Source organism: Schistocerca cancellata, chromosome 1 (genome assembly GCF_023864275.1).
Source record: "Schistocerca cancellata isolate TAMUIC-IGC-003103 chromosome 1, iqSchCanc2.1, whole genome shotgun sequence".
Taxonomy (NCBI): Eukaryota; Metazoa; Arthropoda; class Insecta; order Orthoptera; family Acrididae; genus Schistocerca; species Schistocerca cancellata.
This window is the reverse complement of record NC_064626.1, coordinates 906,032,472-906,049,112: the sequence shown is the minus strand read 5'-3', so window position 1 is coordinate 906,049,112 and position 16,641 is coordinate 906,032,472. Positions and strand designations below refer to the sequence as shown.

Genomic DNA, 16,641 nt, shown 5'->3' with positions numbered 1-16,641 from the left:
ATGGTCAGGAAGCTGAGAAACTGGTACCCGATAATACTTTCTGTTAACGATGTACAAAAAGGAAACCAATAATTGCTAGCAAAGTCGTTTATGGGCAATTTAATGATACCTACTTTAAACACGGGAACATGACTTTGTTGATTTATGCACGAGGAGCGTTCAATAAGTAACGCAACCGATTTATTCCTGAAAGCAGATTGTTTTTCTTCAGGATTCCAATACATCACATTATTCCCCACTCTTTTTGCTACAAAACCCTATTTTTCAACGTAATCTCCGTTCAATACGACGGCCTCACACCACCTTACTGGCAGGGCTTGTATGCAAGCATGAAACCATTCTAATAGTCAACATGGGAGCCAAAGTCCTGCTGCATCAATAGCCTCCCCACCATCCACATACTGTTTCCCGCAGAATGCACCCTTCATTGCGCCAAACAGATGGAAGCCGGAAGGTGTCTGATCTGGGTTGTTGGATGGATGAGGAAGAACAGTCTAATGAAGTTTTGTGAGCTCCTCTTTGGTCGCAGAGATGTGTGAGGCCTTACGTTGTCATGGAAAAGGATAAGTTTGTATGAAGTCCTTTCTTCAGTTTCCTGAGTGTAGCACAGTCAACTTCAAAGTTGATCGTTGCACCGTGAGGGACGACATCAAACAGAATAACCCCTTTAGAGTTGCAGGAGACCGTTGCCATAACTACTGGCTGAGGACGCAGCTTTGAACCTTTACTTCGCAGGAGAGATGGTCTAGCGCCCCTCCATGGATTGCAGTTTTGTTTCCGGTTCGAAGTAATGAACCCATGTTTCATAGTCTGTGACGTTGTTCGACAAAAAATAGTCACGATCAGCCTCGTAACGTGCAAGTAATCCTGCACAGATGGTCATTCGGTGCCCTTTGTGGTCTTCTGTTAGGCGGCGAAGAACCCAGCAGGCAGACACCTTTGAGTACCGCAACTGGTGGACAAGTTTGTCACCACCACCAACAGAGACGTCCGTTAGAGCAATGAGTATTTGACTGTGATCCGTCGATCATCTCGAATGAGAGTGTTCGCACGTACCAACATGGCAGGAGTCACAGCTGCGTGCGGCTGGCCGGCACGGGGGAGATGGGCAAGTTTGCGCGAACTTGCGATGGTGACAGGTGCCAACGCCTATCGACTCATCGTGCTTTTGTTCACTGCTAGGTCTCCGTAGACGTTCTGCAAGCGCCTATGAACATCTGCGATGCCCTAGCTTTCCGCTAAAAGGAACTGAATGACAGCTCTCTGCTTGTAACGCACCTCTGTTACAGACGCCATTTTGAAGACTACGTGTAGCATCGCCACTTATTAAACTACAGGGGCTGAAGCGAAAATAGTCAAGAAAAAAAGCCTTACATTACTTACTGAAAGCCACTCGTACGAATAAGAGGCGTCATTTTCCTTTAACTGGAGACTTTTGGAGAGAGTGCGCTCATCATACACTCGTCTATGGTAGTTGTGCAAACTCAGTATGCCAACAATACTAGGCCTCTACGTATGGTTTTCAAGTACGTCAAGCGGTTGTCAACCCCACACCGCTACTTCATTGAGCGTTGTCCTTTTGAGGCTGCGAATCCAGCTGATGCAGGCGTCGCCGTCGCACAAACAGTTTATCAGATCATGGTGCAGCAAGTAATTTTACTCATTCCCACAGTATTATCGGAAGTGATACTCATCTGAACAATCGAGAGACTTACTGCAAGTAAACGTATTTGTAGTGACATGCATAACCACCGAGACAGCAGTTACAGGAAACAACGAAGACGTCTAAAGACTGACAACACGAACTGACGCTCTACAAAAATCAAGATGACTAACACAAAGTCCCTACTGAGTCAACTGGCACCCTAATCTAAGCAGGACATCTCATCTAATTCTATAAAACGTTGAAGTAAAATAAAATTTACTTTAACTACAAAATTATGTTTCAATCTTTGATAATCTTCAGATAGCATGGTGCGTTCCTGTATCAAGTAACAAATTGTTTCATCTCCGTGTAAACAGAAACAATGTTTGTCACCTTTTTCGTACCATTTATTTCTGTAGTTTATTCCTGCACAGTCTACATCTACATCTACATCCATACTCCGCAAGCCACCTGGCGGTGTGTGGCGGAGGGGTACCTTGAGTACCTCTATCGGTTCTCCCTTCTGTTCCAGTCTCGTATTGTTCGTGGAAAGAAAGATTGTCAGTGTGCCTGTCTGTGGGCTCTAATCTCTCTGGTTCTATCCTCATGGTCTCTTCGCGATATATACGTAGGAGGGAGCAATATACTGCTTGATTCCTCGGTGAAGGTATGTTCTCGAAACTTCAACAAAAGCCCATACCGAGCCACTGAGCGTCTCTCTTGCAGAGTCTTCCACTGGAGTGTATCTATCATCTCCATAACGCTTTCCCGATTACTAAATGATCCTGTGACGAAGCGCGCTGCTCTCCGTTGGAGAGCTTGTAAACAGAAACAATGTTTGTCACTTTTTTCGTACCATTTATTTCTTTAGTTTATTCCTGCACAGTCTACATCTACATCTACATCCATACTCCGCAAGCCACCTGGCGGTGTGTGGCGGAGGGTACCTTGAGTACCTCTATCGGTTCTCCCTTCCTGTAATGGGCTGGCCTGCACAGAGTCCTTCCTGAATCCTATAGAATACCTTTGGAATGTTTTGGAACGCTGACTTCACCGGTGAGCAGTATTCAAGCAGTGTACTGTAACCTACTTCCTTTGTTTTCGGTCTGCATTTCCTTAGGATTCTTCCAATGAATATCAGTCTAGCATCTGCTTTTCCGACTATTAATTTTATATGGTCATTCCATTTTAAATCACCGCTAATGCCTACTCCCAGATAATTTATGGAATGAACTGCTTCCAGTTGCTGACCTGCTATATTGTAGCTAAATGATAAAGGATCTTTCTTTCTATGTATTCGCAGCCCATTACACATGTCTACATTGAGATTCAGTTGCCATTCCCTGCACCGTGCGTCAATTCGTTGCAGATCCTCCTGTATTTCAGTACAATTTTCCATTGTTAGAACCTCTCAATATACCACAGCATCATCCGCAAAAAGCCTCAGTGAACTTCCGATGTTATCCACAAGGTCATTTATATATATTGCGAATAGCAACGGTCCTACGACACTCCCCTGCGGCACACCTGAAATCACTCTTACTTCGGAAGACTTCTCTCCATTGAAAATGACATGCTGCTTTCTGTTATCTAGGAACTCTTCAATCCAATCACACAATTGGTCTGATAGTCCATATGTTCTTACTTTGTTCATTAAACGACTGTGGGGAACTGTATCAAACGCCTTGCAGAAGTCAAGAAACACGGCATCTACCTGGGAACCCGTGTCTATGGCCCTCTGAGTCTCGTGGACGAATTGCACGAGCTGGGTTTCACACGATCGTCTTTTTCGAAACTCATGCTGATTCCTACGGATTCCTACAATAAAGATCAACCGCCATTTTATTTCGTGATTAGTAATCGAGTAAAGTGGCAAGAGAACACTTGATAACTAGTTGATGTGAAATACTTGAAATAAATGCAGAGACATGGATAGCTCACACTAACCGTTACCAAATTTAGAAACCTGAGATGAGACGCTAAAAATGACAGAATACACGCCTACAAAGAAAATGTGCAAGTAGATTGTCACACAGTCGACAATACACCGATCAGCCAAAATCGTTTGTCTTTTTGAGGCAATTACATAATACAATTAGTTCAGTATTTGACATTTAGGGAAAAAAAACACAATGCAACCGCGGGGAACCTGTTGTTACGTGATCAGTGGACTTGGCTAATGGCTGACGTTGTGTGCCAGTTTCAGTACGATGTTTCCTGAAGAGAACGTCTGCTGTATAAGGATAGCAATGTTGGCACTGACGAATACCGTGACACCGTGTGAAACCTGGTTCAATTTGTAACACCGGTAGAAAAAAATAGCGAGTAATGACAACAAAACTGCAGCCCACAGAGCATTGTTACTACGTTTGACAGGAGGCACGGGTGGAATGTGGTCGCCGCATGTACAGCGGGCAAGTCTAGCCACAGGCGAACCGCACGCGGAGAAAACTGTTTTAGAATGACAAATTTAAACGACAGCGCATATTCAGTTCCTCGTGACCTGGGAGATTTTGTTCCAGTGTTCTCAGTAAATCGGTGTTGTAACTGTGCAGAAAGCTTCTGACAATCGTGTCAAATTATTTTATAAGTGTTAAAGCTTTGCATCGGTGATGTAGACACAGAAAACGTAATCGTATGGCTAATTTGAAAAAAAATAATTGCTTCAGACTACAATTAAATGGTCTTCATTTTATTATGCTATGATAGATTTCGAGGCTTTTGGCCTCATCATTAGATGTATTTTTTCACAGCAAAACATATCATAAACTAGTGCAATACATAGACATTACATTATACACTATGTGATAAAAAGTATCCGACACCTAGCTGAAAATGACTTACAAGTTCGTGGCGCCCACAATCGGTAACACTGCAATTGAATATGGTGTTGTCCCACTCTTAGCCTTGATGACCGCTTCCACTCTCGCTGGCATACGTTCAATCAGGTGCTGGAAGGTTTCTTGGGGAATGGCAGCCCATTCTTCACGGAGTGCTGCACTGAGGAGTGGTATCGACGTCGGTCGGTGAGGCGTGGCATGAAGTCAGCGTTCCAAAACATTCCAAAGGTGTTCTATAGGATTCAGGAAGGACTCTGTGCAGGCCAGCCCATTACAAGGATGTTATTGTCGTGTAACCACTCCGCCACAGGCCTTGCTTTATGAACAGGTGCTCGATCGTGTTGAAAGATCCAATCGCCAACCCTGAATTGCTCTTCAAAAGTGGTAAGCAAGAAGATGCTTAAAACATCAATTTAGGTCTGTGCTGTGATAGTGCCAAGCAAAACAACAAGGGGTGCAACCCCTTCCATAAAAAACACGACCACACCACAACACCACCGCCTCAGAATTTTACTGTTGGCACTACACAAGCTGCCACAAAACGTTCGCCGGGCATTCGCCACACCCACACCCTGCCATCGGATCGCCATATTGTGTACCGTGTTACGTCACTACAGTCAACGTTTTTCCACTTTTTAATCGTCCAATGTTTACGCTCCTTACACCAAGCGAGGCGTCGTTTGGCATTTACCGGCGTGATATGTGACTTATGAGCTGCCGCTCGACCATGAAATCCAAGTTTTCTCACCTCACGCCTAACTGTCGTAGTACTTGCAGTAGATCCTGATGCAGTTTGGAATTCCTATGTGATGGTCTGGGTAGATGTCTGCCTATTATACAATACGACCCTCTTCAACTGTCGGCCGTCTCTGACAGTCAACAGACTCATCGGAAACAGTGAACCTAGGGATGCTTAGCAGTGTGGTAATCTCGCGTACAGACATATGACCCAATCACCTGACCACGTTCGAAGTCTGTGAGTTCCGCGGAGCGTCCCATTCTGCTCTCTCACGATGTCTAATGACTACTGAGGTCGCTGATAGGAAGTACCTGGCAGTAGGTGGCAGCACAATGCACCTAATATGAAAAAAAGTATGTTTTTCGGGGTGCCCGAATACTTTTGACCACATAGTATATATTGTGCATGTGCTAACAGATTTATTGACTTCTACGGTCTTAGCAACATGCCCTGTGCAAACTGAAATGTCACGGTATGACAAGCCTATCTTCCGGACAACGATCATTCCGCCCTCTTCGGACTCACTCACATGCGATTAGTAAGTATTTTTGCTTTCGTGTTTCCTCTTCACGTGATGATTGTTCTGCGGCTCGTCCTTGCTTGAAACTGGCCTTCCCCATCACTCGAGAGAGGGCCCTGGAGGTCCTTCTTATACGTCATATCTCTACATTCTTAACTATTAACTGCTGAAATGCTCTTCTACACACCCTTTGTATTTGTTCTCAATCTAGATTTTTTATGAGGACATTTTCACAAATGTTATTGCGCCTCATGCCAAAAATACAGCAATCCACAGTATATCTAAAAGGGATACTGTCTTCCCGCTTTTGTCCTCCTGAAGAAAGCTGTAAACACCTAGTTCATGACTATATAGAACCACTGTTGCAAGATGACTTAAGACAGAGTGTTGCATTAGAAGAGGAACTCCTCCCAGATCATGACATCATCCTATCAGCTTCATCGTACCACATCTGTTCCTTTCCAAATGAAAACTTCAAACCAACCCTTCACTAAATAACTGCAATTCTACGCACCTCCTATCATCCACATCCTCTCTCTTGACGCTTCTCAGTATACATTCCACGTCCTTTTTCAAATCACTTCCTCTCCAATTTCATTTGCGTCCAAGTACCTCACCTAAAAAAATGGTACTGGGACCCCACAATTCAGTCATAATTACAGGTTTTAAAACGACCGCCGGCCGGCGTGACGGAACGGTTCTAGGCGCTACAGTCTGGAACGGCGCGACCGCTACGGTCGCAGGTTCGAATCCTGCCACGGGCATGGGTGTGTGTGATGTCTTTAGGTTAGTTAGGTGTAAGTAGTTCTAAGTTCTAGGGGACTGATGACCTCAGATGTTAAGTCCCATAGTGCTCAGAGCCATTTGAACCATTTTTTAAAACGACACACACACACACACACACACACATACACACACACCATTGAGCGTAATTTTTATTGACCCACCCGCGTAGCCAAGTTCGGTTACGATCGCCAGTATGGTGGTTCTCGAACAGGAGGTAGCTGGTCCGACTCCTGGTGATGGAAGGAATAATCATTCACCCCCGCAAGCGAAGGAGAGCTGATGGTATAATGTTACTGAATACCGTAACTTGACCTTATCTCCTGGATTAAATTCCAAACTTGTCAGAAGTGTCCATCGGATTGGGGCGTTTACATCAGCGCCCAACCTGGTGCTATTCGAGAGGAATACGCTATACTGTGTCATTGAGTTTTCCTTCTTTGTTCTGTCATCAACACACGCACACACACATTCCACAAACACGACACCACACTACACACAAATCCACACCATACGATCAAATCACACACTTACAGCACAATTCCCACACCTCGAAGTAACGAGCCAGTGGGTCTGTAGAAAGCAATTAGTTTCTAACCAGGCCGCTGAACATGCCCCAGTGAAGAATTCCATGCGAGTATTTCTTACATGCTGTTTGTAGTGCTGCACTACTGTTTTATTCAAAGGTTGAAGAGTGGAGATATGACCGCTGCCATCCTGCCTCATTAAGTGGACAAAGCACTGGTGCTCCGTGGTGTAACACTATCTCTTTCCATGAAGGCACTTACCTGACTTTGTGGAGATGTTCATCGTACGATGGGTATTAAACAGTTAGACATTCCATTCGGCACTGATCGCACTCTGTAACATCAGTATGAGATATGAGCTGCACAACCACAGATACGCTCTTGCGTTCGCTGTGATTGCCAAGGCAAATCAAACTGCCTGTAGGGGTGGACATGTTCCCCAAGGATAGATGCGTACTTGTATTGATCGATTATGCCTTCCAGAATGACGAGATCGTCCAGGGAACGCCATGAAAACATTCCCAAGACCGCAACGCTCCCACCTCCGGCCTCTACTCTGTGGCGGTCGTTGCAGGGTGCTTGCTATCTGTCCGATGAGTGTTTGCTTTCAGACGTTTCACCGCGTACACGCCAATCACCATCTGCCCTATGGAACATAAAATGTGATTCGTGTGAAAAGGCCACCTGGCGCCACGCACTGGATATCCAGTTGAGGTACTGGCGTGCAAAGTTCATCCTTGGTTGCCGATGAACAGAAGTCAGCATGGCTGCATGAACAAGGCGCCAGTTTCAGAAGTCCACCGCAGCAACGTTCGCTGAACGGTCATCGAGGATTAGCCCCTCGGTTCATCTGGGGGTGAGTTGCTCAACAGTTGACCGTCGCTCGCCCTTACGCATATCTGCAGCCATCGTTCACTGCTGTCATCTGTGGCACATGGTACACCACAGTTGCCTAAGTGCCGGTTTAAATAGTGCCATTTTGCCATGCACGTTATACTTTCACCATGGTGGTAGACGAACAGTTTACAAACTTAGGTACATCTACATCTACATCTACATCTATACTCCAGAAGCCACTAGACGCTGTGTGGCGGAGGGTACCTTGAGTACCTCTATCGGTTCTCCCTTCTATTCCAGTCTCGTATTGTTCGTGGAAAGAAGGATTGTCGGTATGCTTCTGTGTGGGCTCTAATCTCTCTGATTTTATCCTCATGGTCTCTTCGCGAGATATACGTAGGAGGGAGCAATATACTGCTTGACTCTTCGGTGAAGGTATGTTCTCGAAACTTTAACAAAAGCCCGTACCGAGCTACTGAGCATATCTCCTGCAGAGTCTTCCACTGGAGTTTATCTATCATCTCCGTAACGCTCTCGCGATTACTAAATGATCCTGTAACGAAGCGCGCTGCTCTTCGTTGGATCTTATCTATCTCTTCTATCAACCCATCTGGTACGGGTCCCACACTGTTGAGCACTATTCAAGCAGTGGGCGAACAAGCCTACTGTAACCCACTTCCTTTGTTTTCGGATTGCATTTCCTTAGGATTCTTCCAATGAATCTCAGTCTGGCATGTGCTTTACCGACGATCAACTTTATACGATCATTCCATTTTAAATCACTCTTAATGCGTACTCCCAGATAATTTATGGAATGAACTGCTTCCAGTTGCTGACCTGCTATTTTGTAGCTAAATGATAAGGGATCTATCTTTCTATGTATTCGCAGCACATTACACTTGTCCACATTGAGACCCAATTGCCATTCCCTGCACCATGCGACAATTCGCTGCAGATCCTCCTGCATTTCAGTACAATTTTCCATTATTACAACCTCTCGATACACCACAGCATCATCTGCAAAAAGCCCCAGTGAACTTCCGATGTCATCCACAAGGTCATTTATGTATATTGTGAATAGCAACGGTCCTATGACACTCCCCTGCGGCACACCTGAAATCACTCTTACTTCGGAAGACTTCTCTCCATTGAGAATGACATGCTGCGTTCTGTTATCTAGGAACTCTTCAATCCAATCACACAATTGGTCTGATAGTCCATATACTCTTACTTTGTTCATTAAATGACTGTGGGGAACTGTATCAAACGCCTTGTGTAAGTCAAGAAACACGGCATCTACCTGTGAACCCGTGTCTATGGCCCTCTGAGTCTCGTGGACGAATTGCGCGAGCTGGGTTTCACACGACCGTCTTTTTCGAAACCCATGCTGATTCCTACAGAGTAGATTTCTAGTCTCCAGAAAAGTCATTATACTCGAACATAATACGTGTTCCAAAATTCTACAACTGATCGACGTTAGAGATATAGGTCTATAGTTCTGCACATCTGTTTGACGGCCCTTCTTGAAAACGGGGATGACCTGTGCCCTTTTCCAATCCTTTGGAATGCTACGCTCTTCTAGAGACATACGGTACGCCGCTGCAAGAAGGTTGGCAAGTTCCTTCGCGTACTCTGTGTAAAATCGAACTGGTATCCCATCAGGTCCAGCGTCCTTTCCTCTTTTGAGCGATTTTAATTGTTTCTCTATCCCTCTGTCGTCTATTTCGATATCTACCATTTTGTCATATGTACGACAATCTAGAGAAGGAATTACAGTGCAGTCTTCCACTGTGAAACAGCTTTGGAAAAAGACATTTAGTATTTCGGCCTTTAGTCTGTCATCCTCTGTTTCAGTACCATTTTGGTCACAGAGTGTCTGGACATTTGTATTTCGGTAACGCATTCACCCGTGGCCTGAAAGCCAATGATCGTGTCCTTTTGTGTGTCAGATGAATCACTTCATTTCGGCATTGCGACAACGGCTACACTGTTCTCCACATCTCCCGACACACTTTATATACCGTCCACTGCCAGTGCTATCACCTGCCGTCTGTGAGTGGTTACTGCACGTTGACGTTCGTTGGTTCAAATGGCTCTGAGCACTATGCGACTTAACTTCTGAGGTCATCAGTCGCCTAGAACTTAGAACTAATTAAACCTAACTAACCTAAGGACATCACACACATCCACGCCCGAGGGAGGATTCGAACCTGCGACCGTAGCGGTCGCTCGGCTCCAGACTGTAGCGCCTAGAACCGCACGGCCACTCCGGCCGGTTTGACGTTCGTCAAAGGCGTTTGTCACATTAATGTGACTGGACCGTGTGTGATGTCAAAGCTGTGAGACTTGTTGCTATCAGAATTTTTAAGTCAGTTGCGTTTCCAATGGATGCTTTTAAAATTATTTACTTTGGATTCCATTCTCTGTCAAGTTATGCTAAAGCAGCGCAAACCATTTTATTATTATATTAAAAGATTTTATATACTTTATTAATACTATTATTATTATTATTATTATTATTACTTAAATACTAGATAACTGTGTTATGTTAAAAGTAGGAGTTTCAATATGAATAAATTAGCTGACTGACAAGGTCAGCAATAATCTGCGAGTTTGGTTTATTGGGAGAGTTTTAGGAGAGTGTAGCTCATCTATAGTGACGGAAAAAAATTCGTAACACAAAGGAATTGTGCGACACAAACGAAAGTTGGTAGACGTCGACATAAAAGTTTTCTGGGTATAGTACCGCGTCATAATGTAAAAACTACTGCTGCTGGAGAAAAACCAACGTTTCGGCCAAGATTGCAGCGACCTTCTTCTGGGTCTAATGGTGCGTTCTAGCTATGCAATGTCCTTTATATTTTGTTGTTAGTGTTCACTGCGCCTGCCATTACGTCATAATTTTAAAAGGTAGTTAGTTTCATTGGTCACTTAAGGAAGAAGGAGAGGCAACTTTATTTTAATAGGTTATAGCGGTGGAGGGAGAACGTGACCTCTGTCGTCTATTGGCTCTTGTTTTATATACTATGATTGGTGGTCACCGTCGAATGAGAAGTTTGCTACTGTTTACCAGTTGCTGGACGTCAGCCGCGCGGCTGCAGTTACTCGCCGGTAGTGCTGGTGCCTCGTGTTGACAGTGTGGTCTGTTGGGCTCTGATTGCTGGCAGCCAAGATGGGGCAAGCCTGAGTCCATCCTCCCTGTTCATTTTGTTAGGGTGTTTAAGTATTTCGATGGCTTCTCTGATTTTGCGTCTCGTCATAATTGGCTGCTTGGCCAACACGCAAGCTTCGCTGAATTTTAATTCTTTTCCGCAGTCTTGCTGGTGTTCTGCCACTGCGGATTTGTTGTGTTGCCCCAAACGAATATAACGCTCGTGTTCCCGAATGCGCGTTGCTATTGGCCTACCAGTCTCGCTGATGTATGCCTCTCCACATTCGCATTCCACCTTGTAAGCGTCTGCAGTGTGTAATGCATCCACCTTGTCCTTAGTGGAGCCTAGCTCGTCGTGTATCCTACGACCACTATAGAAGACAGGCTGCAACCCAACGCGGCGAAGGTGTTTGCCCGTTCGGTCAGTAAGGTTTTTTATATAAGGTAAGCGCACTGTTGGCTGCTTGGTAGACGTATTTCTACATCTGAAAGATGATGTCTAGTCAGATTTCATGCCAGTCGCTTAAGAGTGGCTCCAGTATGAGGCTGCAAACCAAGTTTACTTTAAATACACGCGGTAGCAGTCGTGAGCGTTAGTTACCTTTGAGATTGGACGTTGTGTCGATGTTAGTCAAGAATGCCTTTAAGGTGACAAAGACGCCATTATCAACACCTCATTGGGTTTGAAGTAGGTCGTGTCATAGGGCTACGAGAAGCTGGATGTTCCTTCTAGTGATACTGGAGAAAGTCTTGGTAGGACTATAGCCACTGTATATGGTTGCTTGTTGGCTGCGGTTGTCGCGACAGTGTACGGTCGCAAGAAGACTGGGCTGAGGAAGGCCACGTCCGCCGCTCGTGGTCTCGCGGTAGCGTTCTCGCTTCCCGAGCACGGGGTCCCGGGTTCGATTCCCGGCGGGGTCAGGGATTTTCACCTGCCTCGAGATGACAGGGTGTTTGTGTTGTCCTCATCATCATCCAGGAAATTGGCGAAATTGGACTGAGAAAAGATTGAGTAATTGTACGGGCGCTGATAACCACGCAGTTGAGCGCCCCACAAACCAAAGATCATCATCATCATCAGGAAGGCCACGTGGCACCACGGAGACGGAGGACCAGCGTGTTCGGCGTGTGGTTTTGGGGCATCGTACTGCATCTGCAGCAGCAATTTGAGCTGCAGTTCTACATCTACATCTACATCTACATGGGTACTCTGCAAATCACATTTAAGTGCCTGGCAGAGGGTTCATCGAACCACCTTCACAATTCTCTATTATTCCAATCTCGTATAGCGCGCGGAAAGAATCAACACCTATATCTTTCCGTAAGATCTGATTTCCCTTATTTTATCGTGGTGATCGTTCCACCCTATGTAGGTCGGTGTCAACAAAATATTTTCGCATTCGGAGGAGAAAGTTGGTGACTGGAATTTCGTGAGAAGATTCCGTCGCAACGAAAAACGCCTTTCTTTTTAATGATTTCCAGCCCTAATCCTGTATCATTTCTGTGACACTCTCTCCACATTTCGCGATAATACAGAACGTGCTCTTTTTCTTTGAACTTTTTCGATGTACTCCGTCAGTCCTATCTGGAAAGGATCCCACACCGCGCAGCAGTATTCTAAAAGAGGACGGACAAGTGTAGTGTAGGCAGTCTCCTTAGTAGGTCTGTTATATTTTCTAAGTGTCCTGCCAATAATACGCAGCCTTTGGTTAGCCTTCCCCACAACATTTTCTATGTGTTCTTTCCAATTTAAGTTGCTCGTAATTGTAATACCTAGGTATTTAGTTGAATTTACGGCTTTTAGATTACACTGATTTATCGTGTAACCGAAGTTTAACGAGTTCCTTACTTCAAGGACAGATCCGAGTGAGATGCCATGTAACGCGCATTTCACTGACCGCAATCCACCGACATTTCCTGCTTCAGTGGTCACGAGCGAGAGCTCATTGGAGGGCAGGGTGGTGGTCTGTTGTGTTTTCTGATGAAAGCTGGTTCTGCTTCGGTGGCAGCGACGGCTGTGTGTTGGTTAGGAGCAGCCCAGTTGAGTTGCTGCAGCCAACCTGTCTGCATGCTAGACACACTGGGTGCCATTTCGTGCGACAGCAGGAGCGCACTCGTGGTTATCCTACGCACTGTAACTGCAAATTTGTATGTCAGTCTGGTGATTCGACCTGTCGTACTGCCATACATTAACAGCACTTCAGAGGGTATTTTCCAACAGGATAACGCTCCCTCACAATCCGCTTTTGGAGTCTACCCGTAACGTGCTCTATACGGTGTCGACATGTTGCCTTGGCCTACTCTATCACCAAATCTGTTTCCAATCGAGCACATATGGGACGTGATTGGACAACTCCAGCGTCAGCCACAAGCAGTGTTAACTGCCCCTGTATTGAGTGCCCAAGGGCAACAGGCATGGATATCCATGCGGCTCCTGTACAGCACAATGCATGCATGTTTGCATGCTTGCATTCAACATTCTCGCGGTTGCACTGGTTATTACTGTACCAACATTTGATATATACGATGGCTTACCTCGCGCTTACATTAACCTGCAACCTTGCAATGTTAATCACTATCACATATAAAACACTAGCGCGACACATTCTTGGGTACTGCTCTAGTGTTTGGTCGGATTACAGGAAGATCTCTAAGAAATTCAGAGGCATGTTGCTAGGTTTTTTAAAATTACGAAGATCCACCACGAACTTAAAAAAGAGAATCTGCGATGGGGAGACGATGTTCTTTTCGCGAAAAGCAGGTGAGAAAATTTAGAGAACCGGCACTTGTCGGTGACTGCAGAACGATTCTGCTGCCGCCAATGAACATTTTCCCCCAAGGACTGCAAGGACAAGATGAGAGAAATGAGGCAATCCTTTTACCCTCACTGCTTTCGCGAGCGGGACCAGAAAGGGAAAAACTATTAGTGATACAAGTACCTTCCGCCGTGCACTATATGGTACGTATGTCGATGTACTCTCATGCCCATAAATTAAGGATAATGCTGATGCGTGGAGAAACAACGCTCTGGTGGGCGTTTTGCGCGTTTAAATCACCTCGAGGTATGACCATGCGGTGCATTTGACCTGCGGTCGTCGCACGTTGGCGCTGGCAGCAGCCCGCATACGCAGAGGTGTGTTGGTGCATATCAGAGTACGGTGCAGCGAGAAAGTGTGAAGACGTTTTTAGACGCGACAATGGTGGCTGTGTGTTAAACATGGCTCAAAGAACACATACTGATGACGTTATGAGGGGTAGAATACTAGGGCGACTGGATACTGGCCAAACAAAGCAGGTCGTGCCACAAAGTGTGGTCTCACGATTATGGCAACGATTCCAGCAGACAGGAAACGTGTCCAGGCACTACAGTGCGGAACGTCCACAGTGTACAACACCACAAGAAGACCGATATCTCACCATCAGTGCCCGCAGACGGCCACGGAGTACTGCAAGTAGCCCTGCTCTGGACCTTACCGCAGCCACTGGAACAGTTGCCTCCAGACACACAGTCTACAGACGACTGAACGGACATGGTTTATTCGCCCGGCGACCTGCAAAGTGCATTCCACTGACCCCTGGCCACAGGAGATCCCGTAAAGCCTGGCGTCAAGAACACAGTACATGGTCATTGGAACAGTGGTCTCGTCGGGTTTTCATTTGGCGTGAACCAGGAACCAGATACCAACCTCTTAATGTTCTCGAAAGGGACCTGTATAGAGGTCGTGGTTTGATGGTGTGAGGTGGGGTTATGATTGGTGCATGTACACCCCTGCATGTCTTTGACAGAGGAACTGTAACAGGTCCGGTGTATCGAGACGTCATTTTGCACCAGTATCTCGGCCTTTTGAGGGGTGCAGTGGGTCCCACCTTTCTCCTGATGGATGATAAAGCACGGCCCCACCGAGCTGTCATCGTGAAGGAGTACCTTGAAACAGAAGATATCAGGCGATTGGAGTGGCTAACTGCTCTCCAGACCTAAGCCCCATCGAGCACGTCTGGGTTACTCTCGGTGGACGTATCACTGCACGTCTTCAAACCCCTGCGACACTTCAGGAGCTCCGGTAGGCACTGGTGCAAGAATGGGAGGCTATACCCCAGCCTGATCCAGAGTATGCCAACCCGTTGTGCGGCCTGTGTACGTGTGCATGGCAATCATATCCCGTATTGACGTCGGGGTACATGTGCAGGAAACAGTGGCGTTTTGTAGCAGATGCGTTTCGCGACGGTTTTCTCAGCTTATCACCAATACGGTGGACTTAGAGATGTGTGCCGTGTGTGTTCCCTATGTGCCTATGCTATTAGCGCCAGTTTTGTGTAGTGCCACGTTGTGTGGCACCACATTCTGCAATTATACTTAATTTATGAGCACGAGTGTAGTTGAAAATATATTTGATGGGGGAGGGAACGAAAAGAAAGGAAAGTTAAAAATTGTGACCCCTCAGAAAACAACCTCGTACCCGCCCCTGGTAGAAATGGCTTTTTTTCTGTACTGTAAATACAGGAAATAAATTCGCTTTAGGATGAAACTTTAGTCAACGTACGGCAAAGACATGAAAATACTGTGGTGTAAGTTTTGTAGCGGTCGATAGAGGTGTTCACGGTGTAACAATTTTGCGCAGGGTGAGCCCGCTGTGGTCGCAGCCGCCCAAGAAGTACCACGCGGAGCAGCAGCAGCCGCAGCAGCAGCAGGACGAGTGGCGGGGCCACCGCGGCGGCACGCCCCCGCCGGCGCCGCTCATCACGCGCGCCTCCCGCGTCATGGACACGGACGGCGACCGCAGCGTGCGCATCCCCTACAGCGCGCTGCAGCACCGCCGCCACCACCACCACCAGCAGCAGCCGCAGCAGCAGCGGGCCGCCGACCCCGCCAGGCCGCAGGCAAGTAGGCCGCCTGGCTGCTGTCAGGCCCCGCACACGAGCGGTCTGTCTCCAGGTCGCGCGGTCCGTCCACAAATCGCACTTGTGTGGGCAAATCTTGAGGCTCGTTCATACATTAGTTACTCAGAAGTAACCTTTAATTGTGAAAAGGATAAATACGAGTGTTCCGTGTAGTCAGCGCGTACTCAACTTTCCGAATAGAGCGCACCCCGCTAAGCACAACAGCGGAGTCGCAGCACTCGTCCGTCTCCGCACTACGAGATGGCGCTGCCTTAGAGACGGACCAAATTCTGCTTCCGCCGATCCGCGTATTAATATGTAACGCAGCCAATGAGATTGCTGCTAACGTTGAACCTTTTCTCCTTGCGGATCACACTCGTGCAGTGATACCTGAATGCTCGAGGTATTATAACAAGTGTACAGATCTCCAATTAGTCAGTCTGCATTAGTCTGCATTTGTCTGTACCAGTCTATAGTGAAGTTTCAATCTGCGCCTAATAAGATTATCATATTCCTTTACTTAGCCATGAAGAGAAATGTATAGACACTTTGTCACGTATCAGAGATATATGTGAGAATAAGATTAACGTACGAATACCAAAGGAACTTCAAATGGTCAATTATGAATAGCATCCAGAACCAAGTTAAGTCATTTTTATGCTTGTTATTATTTTAATAAATATGTGTGAAAATTAATCAAGTTCTGTTTAAAGTTGGTCAC

At 46.2% G+C, this 16,641-nt stretch overlaps 1 protein-coding gene across 1 annotated transcript in view; it reads left to right on the top strand.

Moving 5' to 3' along the window:
• LOC126190997 (uncharacterized) overlaps nucleotides 1–16,641 on the top strand; it is a 390,280-nt gene that overhangs the window by 360,075 nt on the left and 13,564 nt on the right. The window contains exon 4 of the mRNA XM_049931678.1: nucleotides 15,662–15,920. Within this exon, the coding sequence (XP_049787635.1) occupies nucleotides 15,662–15,920 (259 nt within the window). The remainder of the gene's footprint in view (nucleotides 1–15,661; nucleotides 15,921–16,641) is intronic.